Source organism: Grampus griseus, assembly GCF_964374135.1.
Source record: "Grampus griseus genome assembly, chromosome: 6".
In the NCBI taxonomy this organism is placed as follows: Eukaryota; Metazoa; Chordata; class Mammalia; order Artiodactyla; family Delphinidae; genus Grampus; species Grampus griseus.
This window is the reverse complement of record NC_139000.1, coordinates 105,204,421-105,218,330: the sequence shown is the minus strand read 5'-3', so window position 1 is coordinate 105,218,330 and position 13,910 is coordinate 105,204,421. Positions and strand designations below refer to the sequence as shown.

The following is a 13,910-nucleotide window of genomic DNA, read 5'->3' as shown; positions in this document are numbered from 1 at the left end:
CAAAACAAGATAAAAACATTAAAAGAAAATGTGGCTTCATGACTTAAGAAAGATGAAGTGGAGAATACATCCTGTGTAAAAAAATTTTTAAATCGCACAGTAGTAATTAAAGGTAATAAAACAATAATGGGAAGTGGCGCCATGAAACTAGGGAAGGTTAATACCATTTGAGACTACTATACAAGAACACAGAAGAAACATCTTCCAGAGCCACGTCAAGGTTGAACCTATGCGACTCTGTCTTTATTTTAGTTACACATACAAATGTGTACACCATATATCATCAAAATTCATCATATTTCAGAGTCAGAAGACTAGGAAAAGGAATGTTCCCTGCAGGTCAGGGTTTTGATGACTGGCAAAATACTAGCAAGCTTGCATTGCAGTTTCTGAACCACACCCAGTCTGCAGTTAAATATAGAATTTAGTTTCTGGAACTATTGGTCTTCTTAACCTTCACAGTCCAAGTACTCACTGAAAAATTGAAAGTTAAACAGAGAAAGGAAAGAGACTGAAACCAAAATCCAAGTACTAATAAACTGTCCTGGGAAGAATTCCAAAATGTGGTAAATACCAAGAGAATTAAATTACAGAAACCTCAAGCAAAATTCTGGAAACACACTTTACAAACAGATTTGTCTCTTCTATGCTGATTCTCCCAGGATGTACAACAGACTTATATAAAATGCATTTGTGTTCTAGACCCAGGTCTCTAATTCAGATTACACATTTAGACTGTATATAACATGTCAGGTTAATAGCAGTGACACCAAATTTAGAGCTATGATTTAATTTTGGTTCATTATAGTATTGTGGTTGTGAAGTTATTTTTGTTGATAAAGAGTAACTTTTATCCTAAGAAACTATTTTTAGATGCTTAAATTTTGGGGGAAGAGAAACCCTTAAGCTGAAATTTTTAATACTGATTCTTTGCTTGCTGGGGAGAATAATTAGGGTTAATTTTTTCGAGTTGTTTTGGAGATTGACAAAGGTTAAAACAACAACAACAAAAATGTTTTCCTTATAATTTCAGAAGGTTCTGGGCTTTAGAAATGATTTTGTTTTATAATAGCTCACTGAAGATGAACATGAAAAGAATCTAAGAGGAACAAAATACAAATTATAGGTGTGCTGTTTCCATAAAAAACAAAACAAAACCATGAAATAGTTTTAATTACAAACACACACAGCGATACTCATTTTGCCTTCATTTTCCCGGACACTCCCAGATACAGACTCATCATTCAGCTACTTTGATGAAAAATAACGGCAATAAGTAACCTATATACAGAGATCTGGTTCCAAAGTGGGTACTCTTAAGCATTATACTCTATTGCTTCTATATGTCACAGGGTGCTCTTATTTAATCCTGTATCTAGTCAAAGCCTTCTTCAAGTTGTTGCTTCTCTTTCAATCTTGCTTAATTGGGCTGAAAAACCTATATATGGCGATTCGAAGGTTTCTTTCATCTTTCTCCCTTGAGACCAGAATAGGTACAATAGCCAGGTCTCACGCTTTTGTGTCCTGGTCAAATATCCAAACACTCCAAAGACATACCTGTCTCCAAAGCTGAAAGAATACCCAGTCCGAACGGCAGAAAGGTTAAAAAGGAAAGAGTACATCAGAAGCTTTGATTTTAGGCCATAAGGTCTCCACAACTTCTGACCATAAACTCTAAAGACTATCCAGTTCTGCTAGGTTCATCATCATCCTTTACTTCTTCACCCTTAAATGTATCCCTTCGCTCCATCCCTAGCACTTTGCCTCATACCTAGTAAGTACTTTATTGAATGAACAAAGGAACAGTTAGGTTTGCTGAATAAAAATCACATTTGAGTCTTACATTATATTATTTGTACATGCAGGTATTTCAGACATACAATATAGATGTCGCTCCTTCCCCTTGTGAATATGTAAACTACTTGAGTTTAGCCTAGCTCAGTGCTAGCACATAACAGATGCTCTATAAATAAATGATTGAATGAATAAATTAGTCAATTATCTAATTCTATTTTGCCCATTAAAATCTAGTCAAGTCCCCTTTAAATAATAACAACAAAAATCTTTATGGAAAATTTCAAAACTACACAAATATACTATACCCATGAACCCCCATGTACCTATTATCCAGCTTCAACAATTATCAATCATTTTTCCATTTTTGTTTTATCTTTCCCTCTTTACAATCTCCATATGTTCTTAAGCAAATAGAAGGTTACATCACATGTTAATCTAGTGGCATCAGACGTCAGAGTTAATAAGGGTCAAGTCCATACATTAAAAACAGTGTACACCCAAATAAAAATATACCCCTCTTAGTTAATAAGGAAAATTCAAATCCATGGTTAGCTCTGTCTAAAGGTCGACATGTGGCTGGGCCACTTATTAGCTTTGTGGTCCTGGGAAGGTATTCAACCTCTTAGAGCCTTGGCTGCCTCATTAGAAAAAGAAGAAACCAGGACTGTTATGAGGCTTAAATGTGGAGGATAAATATATGTGGAACTCCCAATACTGTACTAAATAACTGTTTCTTTAAAAAAACAGCTATACTGAGATAAAATTCACATACCCCCAAATTCACCCATTTATAATTCAATAGCTTTTAGCATATTCAGAGTTGTGTGAAAATTATCACAATTTTAGAAATTTCTATCACCCCCAAAAAGAAACCCAACACTCCTTAGCCTTCATCCTCCCCTACAATATCCCTAACCTCCCCAGCCCTAGACACCACATATCTACGTTCTGTCTCTCTATAGGTTTACTTAAACTGGATATTTCATATAAAAGGAATCATACAGTATTGTCCTTTGTGACAATAAATGTTTCTGGAACTAGATATTTTAAAAGTCAAATATGTGGTACAGACAATGCAATGAGGTCAGAGAAGTGGAAAAGGCCAAGAAAAGGGGGATCGATATATATCTATCTATCTACTGTAAGCCAGGCAGGCACCACTAAGTTATGTGCTAGGAAATATTACTGAAGTGCTTTGGGGATGGTAAGGGGCAGGAAAATAGTATGCGTGTGTTACATGCAAACAGGTGGGTAGTTAGTGAAATTTTCCTGAGTCCTTCACTTTCGTCATTTAAATAGAAAGAAAGATCATCATGAGACTGAGGATGGAGAGTTTGCAGAGAGAACAAAGTGTGAAATAATTATTTAGGAGAGTGGGAAAGAATGAACCAGGAAGGTATAGTATGATTGTCTGGCAGAATTAAACACTCACTTGAGGTTCATGGTCATGAATTTAAAATGAGATCAGTCAGAAGGGTTTTAAGTTTTTCTGGAGCCATATTTAGCTGCAAAAACATGAACACAGCATAAGCAAAAATGTAGAAACAGAAGAGATGAATTTAAACAGGGTATATTCTTACTCATGGCTTTAACTACACCTACTATATTGACGACTCCTAAATCTTCATTTCTAGAGCCACTGAAACCTCCTAGCACAGAAATCTTGAGGTGATTTCACAGTCAAAGCTCTAAGTGAAAGGAATTTAGGTAGAAAGGGAACATTTGTTCAATACTGTTTATGAGAAAGGCATTCTACTATGTGCTTTACATGTATTATCTCACGTAACTCTCGTAACTCTTCTCATAATAACCAACTTCATTTTACAGAAAACTGAAATTCCTAAAGATTAATATAAGGTGAAACTGGGACTAAACCCTAAGTCTCTATGACTCTGACTTTTCACTCTATCATAGTACTTAACTCTTCTTTTTATAAATACAGTAATTGGGGTTAAGAGGTATTAAATGATTTGCCCAAAGTCAAACCATTTTCTAATGGTACAGATGTTGTCTCCCAGATGAATGCTCTTTGACCATCACCATTGCTAAACTCTCTTTTACACTTCCTGCTCTGTCATCTCTATGTTCAATCTGTGACTAGCTTAGGTTGTTCTTTTCTTCAAATTTTTTCTGATATCTATTACCTTCTATCCACTTTCTTGCCCTTTGCTTTAATATTATAGCTTGGGCCCTCATCACTGATGCACAGATTACCCTAACAGCCTCCATCTATCCCTCCTCAACCCATTTACATATAAGCTAGTCACTTCTTTTCTCTGAGGCTCTTATATATAAACTATAAATAATAAGATATCCACAGTACAGAATCGTGAAGATTAAATAAGCTCACTTATCATATAGAATAATTATCAATAAGATTAATAATTATACACTGTAAAATCCTACTGAAATGTAAACTATTATTATCTTAAGATATATAAGGGCAGACACTACAACTTACATTTATTTTACCTCGGCTTTAGGCATCTGGTATAAGTTCAAATGCATACTTAGCTGGCTGATTTCTTGCCGATCTTCCATACCCCTACTAACGTTATCTAACAGACTAATCTGATCAGGTGCAATCTCCTTTATGATAAAGCCTGAACACCAAAGCTATGGTATAATTAAGCATGGTCTTATTAATTATAGAGTGCATAGTATGACTAAGTCCTGTATAATCAAAGTAGAGATGCTCCTGATGAAAAACCCTATCTTCCGCCACAGAGAATCTCCTACTCATACTATCCTTTCTATGACTGTCTAACTGGTGAACTCCTATCCATCATCCATCAAAATGCAGCCAAAATGTCACCACTTTGGTAAAGTCTTCCTGACTCTCTCCTCTGCTTGCCGGCATCTCATATGATCCCATAAATTTAATTACCCATTTTCATAATAGCATTCATTCCCCAGTTCTATAATTGCTTATATCATAGTACCTCCCCAAGTTTGTGAGGAAATATATTTCTGGGCAACTAAAGAGTTAATGAGAGGAAAGTTCTTCTTTATAGAAGAAGAACTCGAGCTTATCAGTGCAGAAGAAGTAAAAAAAATTGGAATATAACCATTTTGCAAACCTCTTATGAAGAAAGTGACTAGGAAAAAATCATCAATGGATACAAAACAGTGGTTCTCAATCCTGAGTGCCCTTTAGAATCACTTGAGAGCTTTCTAAATATACCTCTGCCTAGGTCCCCCACCCAGAGATTACAATTCAGTTGGTCAGGGGTACAGTCTCACTGGTGTTTTTTAAAGCTCCCAGATGATCCTAATATGCAGCCAAGGTTAAGAATCACTGCCCTAAACTATGCTGTATATGGGGACCTTTCTAATAAGTGGATCAGGATGATAGCGCTGAATCTACTGATTAACCTTATACTTACTAAAAATGGGAGACAACCAGACATTATGCGTCTCCTTATACAATGTAATAGGAAGAACAAAGTACCAGTTATGTGCCAAAAAATTGAACCAGAATCTAATCAGGGCTCTAGATCTAACTATCAGTCTACAGAAAATATGGGGTCATGTAATGAGACAGTAAGAGGATGTAACTGGCCAAATCTAAAATGTGGGAAAATCAACAGGACAAAATATCATGGTCTCTTTAACAAATAAACAGCATGGAAAACGTGTCTGTGTATGTGTGTTTACGTATGTATAAGAAACTGTTAAAATTAAGCGACTCAAGAGACCAAATGTCATGTGTAAAAATACATGTTTAATGAACAGGTGAATGAATGAATGAATGCTAATTAGAGAGAAAAGACCCATCATTATAAACAATGAATTATTAAATCTTGTACTCTGAAAAGCAGGGCCAGATGTGGAAAAGGATGCAGAAGCACAATACTTTTGTTACGTGAATTAGTGAAATATTTATCTGTTTCTGTCATGGTCACATAGGACATTTTCTAAAATATTTCAATGTACTTAATGTTTGCTTTTTAATTTATATTTGTATTTCCTTAAAATTTTGAGTAAAGAGAAAAATAGAAACAAATCATTATGGGTCAAATATAACCACTGTTTTTCTATTGGGGATGAGCTACAGTTGTTCTGTATTAGAGCTGTCTGACAAAATTTTCTGTGATGATAGAAATGTTACATATCTGTGTTGTCTAAAACTATAGTCAGTAACCATATATGACTACTGGGCGCTTGAAATGTGGCTAGTGTGACTGAGGAACTGAATTTTAAATTTTTAAAAATTTATATAATTTAAATCTAAATAGCCACAGGTGGCCATGATCAGACAGCACAGTTCTAGATGACTATAGCTCTCCTTTCTATCTGCAATATTTTCCCCCTTCCTTTTGACCTAATTAAATCACCACATCCTCTCTTAATCAATGCAAGATCTTGAAGCACAATGTACCTTTCCTTTCCTACATGTATTACAATTGCAATTTTACCTTGATTTGTATGACTGTTTCATTAACTTCTGTTTCTCCAACCTGACTCTTTAGGAGGGAGTTTGCAATGTTCACTATTGTACTGCTGTCACTACAGTGACAATCAAATATTTATTAAGTAAATGTTACTATTAGATAACATCATGTAGTTGAGTTTTTGTGATATATGAAGGCTTTACATTTCTCCTAGTTCCATGTGATTTGATCCAAAATTTAGAGCATCCTTTAACACGCACATAATATACATACAAAGTGGAGAGAACCATACTATGAACCCCCAGGTAAACATCACCTAACTATAGAAATCAGTAATTTACTGATACCACTCGTTTTATACACACCCTTGCCCCTGCCTTTACGCCTTGTGTTATTCTGAGGTAAATCCCAGATATCACTTCATCATATTATTATACATTTTAATACATGTTTCTAAAAGACAAGAACTCTAATTTTTATAAATGTAGTACCGTTTACATATAAGTGACCATTATCGTAACTGAAACAAGAATCACTATTTATCCAGTGTTCAAATTTCTTCAACTGTCTGAAGATTTAAAAAAAAATAAACACTTGAAGAAACTGAGTTATTATTCTTAGGGTCTCTCACACCATGAATCTGGTTGACTTAAACCCCTGTGGTGTTAACAGAATTTTGTTCCATATTTCCTAAAAACCTGGAGTTGGATCTAGAAATTCGATTTGATTCAGCTTCAATTTTGTTAGAAAGAATACTCTGTAGGTGGTGTCTTAACATCCTCTAAGTACATAATACCTCCTTGTATATCTTTATGGGATGTTAGCAGCTATCAATGATTATTGTCTGATAATAATGATAGTCTAATCATCTTTTTTCCATTTATTAGTTGGAATTCTTCCTCAGGGAAAAACTGCCTGGTTAATCGAAGTTTATATGTGCAGAACAAGTTATATTTTAGAGATAAGGAAGCTAAAGCTCAGAATTTCTGACCTGAACAAAGTCACACAGCTGGTTAATGGCAAAGCCAAAATCAGGCTTCAGGTCTTCTGACTCTGAGCCAAATGCTCTTTTCAGTATACCATTCGATTGGTCAGATTAGATAATAGGAAAAAAAATGTGAAACTGGCTCAGTGTAAATATGTACATGATTAGAATTTAAATCTAGTTTTAAACATTCAATTCCACTCTTTTCTATTATTTAAATTATTGAGAAATCACAATATGAAAAAGTTCAATTGTTTTCACCTCTGCCTAATATATTCTTTTTCTCTACATTTTAATCTTAGGAAGTAAATACTTTTCTAATAGAAAATTACTACCTTATTGCATATAAACTCCATCAAACCAAGATTCTGTAAACATTACTTACAGGTAGGAGACTAAAAGGATAATTATACTATAGGATCCACCCTAAATATATTGAACATTTCATAACCATATTTAATTAACTTATATGATTTCCAATAGGAAAAACTGAAGCTAAGGTCAAATTCAAGTTTAAAAATTACTGAGTACCGGGACTTCCCTGGTGGCGTAGTGGTTAAAAATCCGCCTGCCAATGCAGGGGATACAGGTTTGATCCCTGGTCCAGGAAGATCTCACATGCCGCAGAGCAACTAAGCCCGTGCGCCACAACTACTGAGCCTGTGCTCTAGAACCGTCGAGCCACAACTACTGAGCTTGCGTGCTGCAACTACTGAAGCCCTCGCGCCTAGAGCCCATGCTCCCCAATAAGAGACCCACTGCAATGAGAAGCCCGCGCACCACAATGAAGAATAGCCCCTGCTCGTCGCAACCAGAGAAAGCCTGCGTGCGGCAACCAAGACCCAATGCAGACAAAAAAAAACTCAATTAATTTTTTTTTAAACTGTAAAAAAAAAAAAAACTTAAAATAAAAAAAAGCACCACTATGGATCAGGTACCGGTGCTAGAGTCAGAGGATATGAAATCAAAGTCAAAAACATGTACTTCTAACCTCTGGGACTAAGCTCATCTAGGCTATACTCCTTATCAAAGAAAGTTAAGTCTCAGTGGCCTCCTACACAATTATTTAATATTTTTTATGAAAATAAGACTTCAAAGAGTCTTTCTAAAACATAATACAAAGATCTAAACTCAAAAAAATTATTCTAAAGTTTCTTAAATTACTGAGGACAAAAATTATATTGATAGATACTAACTCTGGTTTTATGAATTCTCAATGGTAAGATCATTTTATTTCAATAATACAGCACTTATAGTACTCCAAAATACTTTTAGAGATAAAACCTAGATCTCAAATTACTTGTTTGAAATGAAAAGTGTCCAAATCTATCCTAAGTTTCTCTTTCCTAAGTTTGGGAGATTGCTCCTAGGAAAAGGAGACATGTACCTTTCCATGACAGCCAGGCACTCCTTTCTCCAGGTAAATCGACTCCCTCGTCGCAGTCGGAAGGTGCCAGATGTAGCTGAGACTGGGGGAGGCGTTTGTCTCCATTCTGGGTCCTCTATTGGAATGGGCGCGGGTCTCATACTTAGTGTAGCTCCTGAAATAAATGAGACTTTTTTGGGCAAATATCTTGCAATTTACTAAAACCAATATGACAAATATATCATGAAATCAACAATAAACTTTTGCCCCTTCACTGGAAATTGCAGGCCCAATACTTTTGGTATTTATATTTTAAAAACATTATTTGACCAAAATAAAAATCCAAGAAGACAAAAACTCTTCCTTAAAAAGTCCATCTATTTTACTTTACTTTGCTTATTTTATTTTATTTTGCCACGCTGCGTGGCTTGCAGGATCCTAGTTCCCCGACCAGGGATTGAATCTATGCTCTCAGCAGTGAAAGTGCAGTGTCCTAACCACTGCACTGCCAGGGAACTCCCCCATTATTATTTTATATGTCATTTTTTTCAGTTAGTCATTTGTCTTTTATCTTTGTTTATGTCAATTTTTGAAACAAAGCTCAAAATCTGTCTCTTCAGGGGAATAAGGACATACCGTCTTTGGCCCAGTGACAACCCTTAATCAGAGTATCTTCCTCTGAAAAATTTCTCTTGAAATTCCTACTTGACAGTTTTAATCTTTCTGAACAATGTATCCTACACGTTCAGAACCTTTCATTACCATTCAAAAGACTTCTTGTTGTTGAGAAAATGGAGCCCTTTAATCAATGTATGCACGTAGGAGATGAATTTAAAATAACACTAATTGTTGCAAACTCTTAAAAAAAGTCAAATATAGCATCAAAAGAAGAGATGATATTTGATATGTTTTTAGTCTATTAACTAATTCAGATCTCCATAAGTCTACTACCTGTTAATGCTATACTATTTTTTTACCTCTTGAATGTAATAAAACCAATGGAAAAAAATGTACAATTGAGATATTTTACTAAATCAGACTAGACTTTTCTCAGCCTGAACTGGTGATAATGCATGTATGCATATATTTCTTTCTTCATAACAGGAATTATACTCTATTTATTGTACCTTGCAATTAATACCAAGGGTAGCATTTCTACTTTACTACACACAGATTTGTTTCTTGATGTCCCCTTAATGGCTACATCTTTATATGCACTGTCTCATACAGATGTCCAATATTTCAACCAATCCCGATTTTCCTTTCCAAACCTGTTGTCCTGCATTCTCTCCCATTCAAGTAAATGGCATCCCTATTCTTTAAATTGCTCAGCTCAAAAATCTCAGAATCACCTTTGCCTCTGCTATTTTTCCCCACCTACTATATATCTAATGCACAGGCAAATCCTGTCAATTTTATCTTCAAACTATATCCAGAATCAGACGAATTTATATTACCTTCACTGCTACCACTTTAGAGTAAGCCAGCATCATCTCTCCTAAGCATAATTCCCTGGGATAGGTTCCAAGGATGGCCCTTCACAATAAGTCACACCTCCTGGTAATCATGCCCCTGAATCTGAGCTGGTGCTGTGACGCCTTTTGACAACATGGACATAGTTTGAGGCTAGGTCATAAGGAGCTTTGCAACTTCTGACTAGATCTCCTGGAATGCTGGTTCTGGGGGAAGCCAGCTGCCATATAAGAAGTATGACTACCCTGAGACCACGATGTTGTAAGGAAGCCAAAGCTAGCCACATGGAGTGAAAGATGCCCAGTCTGCCTCCAGGTGCTCCTGTGAAACCCACCCAGGTGCCAGACAGTTGAGGAAAAAAGCCAGTTTGGACATTCTAGCTGCAGCAGACACCATGTGGAGAAGTGTAGAACCCAGCTGACAGAAATAAGGCCCTAGACATACAGCCCTAATATAGTTGTGTGGTAGCCAGCTTCCAAGGTGGCTCCTAAGGATTGCCAACTCCTGGTATTCACCTCGTTGTACCAGGATTAGTTTATGTGACCAATAACATATGGTAGAAGTAATGATATGCCACTTTCAGGGATTAGACTGTAGAATACACTGTGGTGTCTGTGTTGCTGCTCTGGCTCTTAGATCACTTGCTCAGGGGAAAACTAGCTGCCATGTAGCAAGAACACTCAGCAAGCCAATGGCCAGGCCCATGTGGAGGACCTGCTATCTCTGGCCAATAGGCAATAACGACCTGGGGCTTTCCAAGACTCATGGGAGTGACCTTAGAAGCAGACTGTCCTGGCCTGGTGACTGCAGACCTGGCTGACAGCTCGACTACAATGTCATGAGAACTCTGAGCCAGAACCTCCTTAGCTAAGCTGCTCCTGAATTCCTGACCCACAGAAATTGTGAGATAATAAATGTTTGCTGTTTTCAGCTCCTAACCTGTAGGGTAATTTGTTACACAATAATATAGAACTAATATAAGACATCACAACCACCTCCAGTTGTTTATTTCCCCAATTCCCTGACACACTGAGTATTATTAGTATAAGCGTTATTAATTATTCACATTTATAAATTTGGCAGACAAAAAATTCTCTTTAATATATAAAGATTTCACTATTAGTAAGAATGAGCATCTTTTCCTGTTTCTGACAATTACTTCTCTTGTGAATTTATATCTTTTGTCCTTTTTTCTTTTGAGTTACTCCTCTTATTGGTGTGTAGATACCATACCAATTGCTAGTCATACAGATTGCAACTATTTTTCTCCAGCTTTTCATTCATCTTTTTATTTATGATGTTTCGAGATCTTAATTTTTGTACAGTCAAATCTGTTAATCTGTTCTTTTATGGTCAATGCATTTTATATAACTCAGAATACTTTTATAGTTTTTACTTTTGTTTGAACTCTTAATAGATATATGATTTCCTGTCATGTGTGATGTAAAGTAAATATCTGACCTCTTCCTCAAATGGGCAAGTGTGTCACCGACACATTAGAGACCTACTGGCTTAAAAGGTGTGGCACATTCTGGTCTTCTGCCACACTGCCACACAGCCACACTCGTTCATTTACATATTGTCTCTTTTTGGTACTATAATGCAGAGTTGCGTAGCTGTGACAGAGACCACACAGCTTGCAAAGCTTAAAATATTTACTATCTGGCCCTTTACAGGAAGAGTTTGCTAACCCCTGATTTAAAAAATTCCTGTCCTACACACTATGAAACTCTAAACTGAAACCTTTCTTTAGGTAGTTCAAGAAAGAGGGATCCATTCTGCCAAAATAACTTGGCAATTAGGTCTGGGCTCAATTCAAAGTTAACAAAGTTTAGGCGTAAGAAGTAACTATGGGTCTAGAGGGTTTCAAACTCCTTGTTTTGGTACTTTTCGGGATGCAAGCAGGATTGACAGTATAATGAGGGCTCTGGAATCTACCTAAGCTAGATTATATAAGCTTTATTCTACAGCCATGATAAAAGGTCCAAAACGGAGCCAAACTTGCTACCATGGCTAATGAAGACAGAGGTAGAAATGACCTGGTTAAGGCAGCCAGGTCCTCTCATCCAAGGTCTGGCTCTGGTAAAAGGATAGAGGGTTTCAGGGCTTCATTGGGTGGAGGGTGAGAAATAGGTCAGTAAGTTGCTACTAGTAGGCCATATCTGTAACTATGGCATGCTTTCTTAGAGTGATAAATGGGCACAAATAAAACAAAGAATACAAAGAATCTTAACTGAGTCATGAGGTTGAAGGAAATGAGCCAACTGATAATAATGGTTCTTCCCTGGTATTAGGGTTTATTGGTAATATAACTATGCTTCTTTACAATATCCTGTATTGTCCAGGTTTTCTATAAAAAGGAAACTTAGATGAAATAAAATTGGTCAGGAAGTCAAAGAAAGGGGGAGAGAGGGAAGGAGGAAAAAAAAGAAGAGAGAGAAGTAAGTAATGGCCTGGTTACTTTAAAAGAAATCAAGGCAAGTTATGCATAGAAGGTGGAAACTCCGAATAATTTCAAACTTGTAAACATACTTAATTTGAAACATAATATTATCATATTTCTTTTGAGGTTTTTGTCTTGTTCCTTTTTCTTTTTCAATGTAGTAGTATTTAAAAATAGCAGAAGAGGGCTTCCCTGGTGGCGCAGTGGTTGAGAGTCCGCCTGCCGATGCAGGGGACACGGGTTCGTGCCGCGGTCTGGGAAGATCCCACATGCCGTGGAGCGGCTGGGCCCGTGAGCCATGGCCGCTGAGCCTGCGCGTCCGGAGCCTGTGCTCCGCAACGGGAGAGGCCACAACAGCGAGAGGCCCGCGTACCGCAAAAAAAAAAAAAAAAAAAAAATAGCAGAAGAGGGAATTAATTACCAGGTGGTCCAGTGGTTAGGACTCTGCGTTTTCACTGCCGAGGGCATGGGTTCGATCCCTGTTTGGGGAACTAAGATCCCGCAAGCCGCGTGGCAAAAAAAAAAAAAGAAAGAAAGAAAAAGCACAAGAAAAACTCTGGAAACACTACAACAGATTTGTTCTAGAAACCTGTTCCTCTTGCTTTGGTTGAAACAGATGGAGAGCAATGAATAACCCAAGAATGGGTTCACAATTATGCAGGAACAATGTATGTAAGAATTTAAATCCCTCTGAAGTAAAATACAGGCATTCTAGATTGGCTAAAGAACCCACTATTTTCTTCCCTATAGGAAGCGTGTTACCTGTGTTCTCTACAGAAACGTTTTTTTCTCCACATTATATCTGGGTCCCCATTAAGACAAAATATTGCAGATTTATCTAGCAGATCTAAACCCAGAGAAAACAAAACTCTTCCTAATTTGCTGATAGATTTTAACATTTTGGTAACTGTTCTCTGTGCATCTATAATCATTTTCTTGCTTATCAGGGTTACTTTCGGGTGAGCCTTTGCCAATCAGCTAATAAAAGAATGACTACAAGCATGTTATTACTGCTCCATTCATAGACACTAGCTTCTCCAAAAGTAATTTTTCATCTTCCCCCACATCATAAACATGATTTCCCTGAGGCTCTACTCCCTGCAACAGTGAAGGGAGGAGGCATACTCTGCTCTCCAAATTTACTTCATGTGCAAACTTTATTTAATTGTTTAATTTAGAAATATGCAGAATCACCGCCATGAGCCAAGAAGAACTCATCAAACCCTGTCTGCTATAGTAATGTTTAAATTAGACGAGAGAGGACTGTTGAGCTTAATTTGATTAAATAAAGGGGCTCTTGATATCAACCAAACTGAATTTAGTACTCACTGCTTTTTAAAAATAGGCATTTTCTTGTAAATGTTTTCATAAGAAACAAGATAAAATGTATTTGATCAGTTTCCATCAGCCTATTTTATTCATAAGCCTTGGCAGGCTTTAGATTATGCTGGG

General features: G+C 36.7%; 1 protein-coding gene across 5 annotated transcripts in view; it reads right to left on the bottom strand.

Moving 5' to 3' along the window:
• HMBOX1 (homeobox containing 1) overlaps positions 1 to 13,910 on the bottom strand; it is a 179,311-nt gene that overhangs the window by 27,035 nt on the left and 138,366 nt on the right. For all 5 annotated transcript variants that reach the window (XM_082656511.1, XM_082656509.1, XM_082656512.1 and 2 more), the window contains one exon: positions 8,564 to 8,717. In XM_082656511.1, coding sequence (XP_082512637.1) covers positions 8,564 to 8,717 — 154 coding nt within the window. The remainder of the gene's footprint in view (positions 1 to 8,563; positions 8,718 to 13,910) is intronic.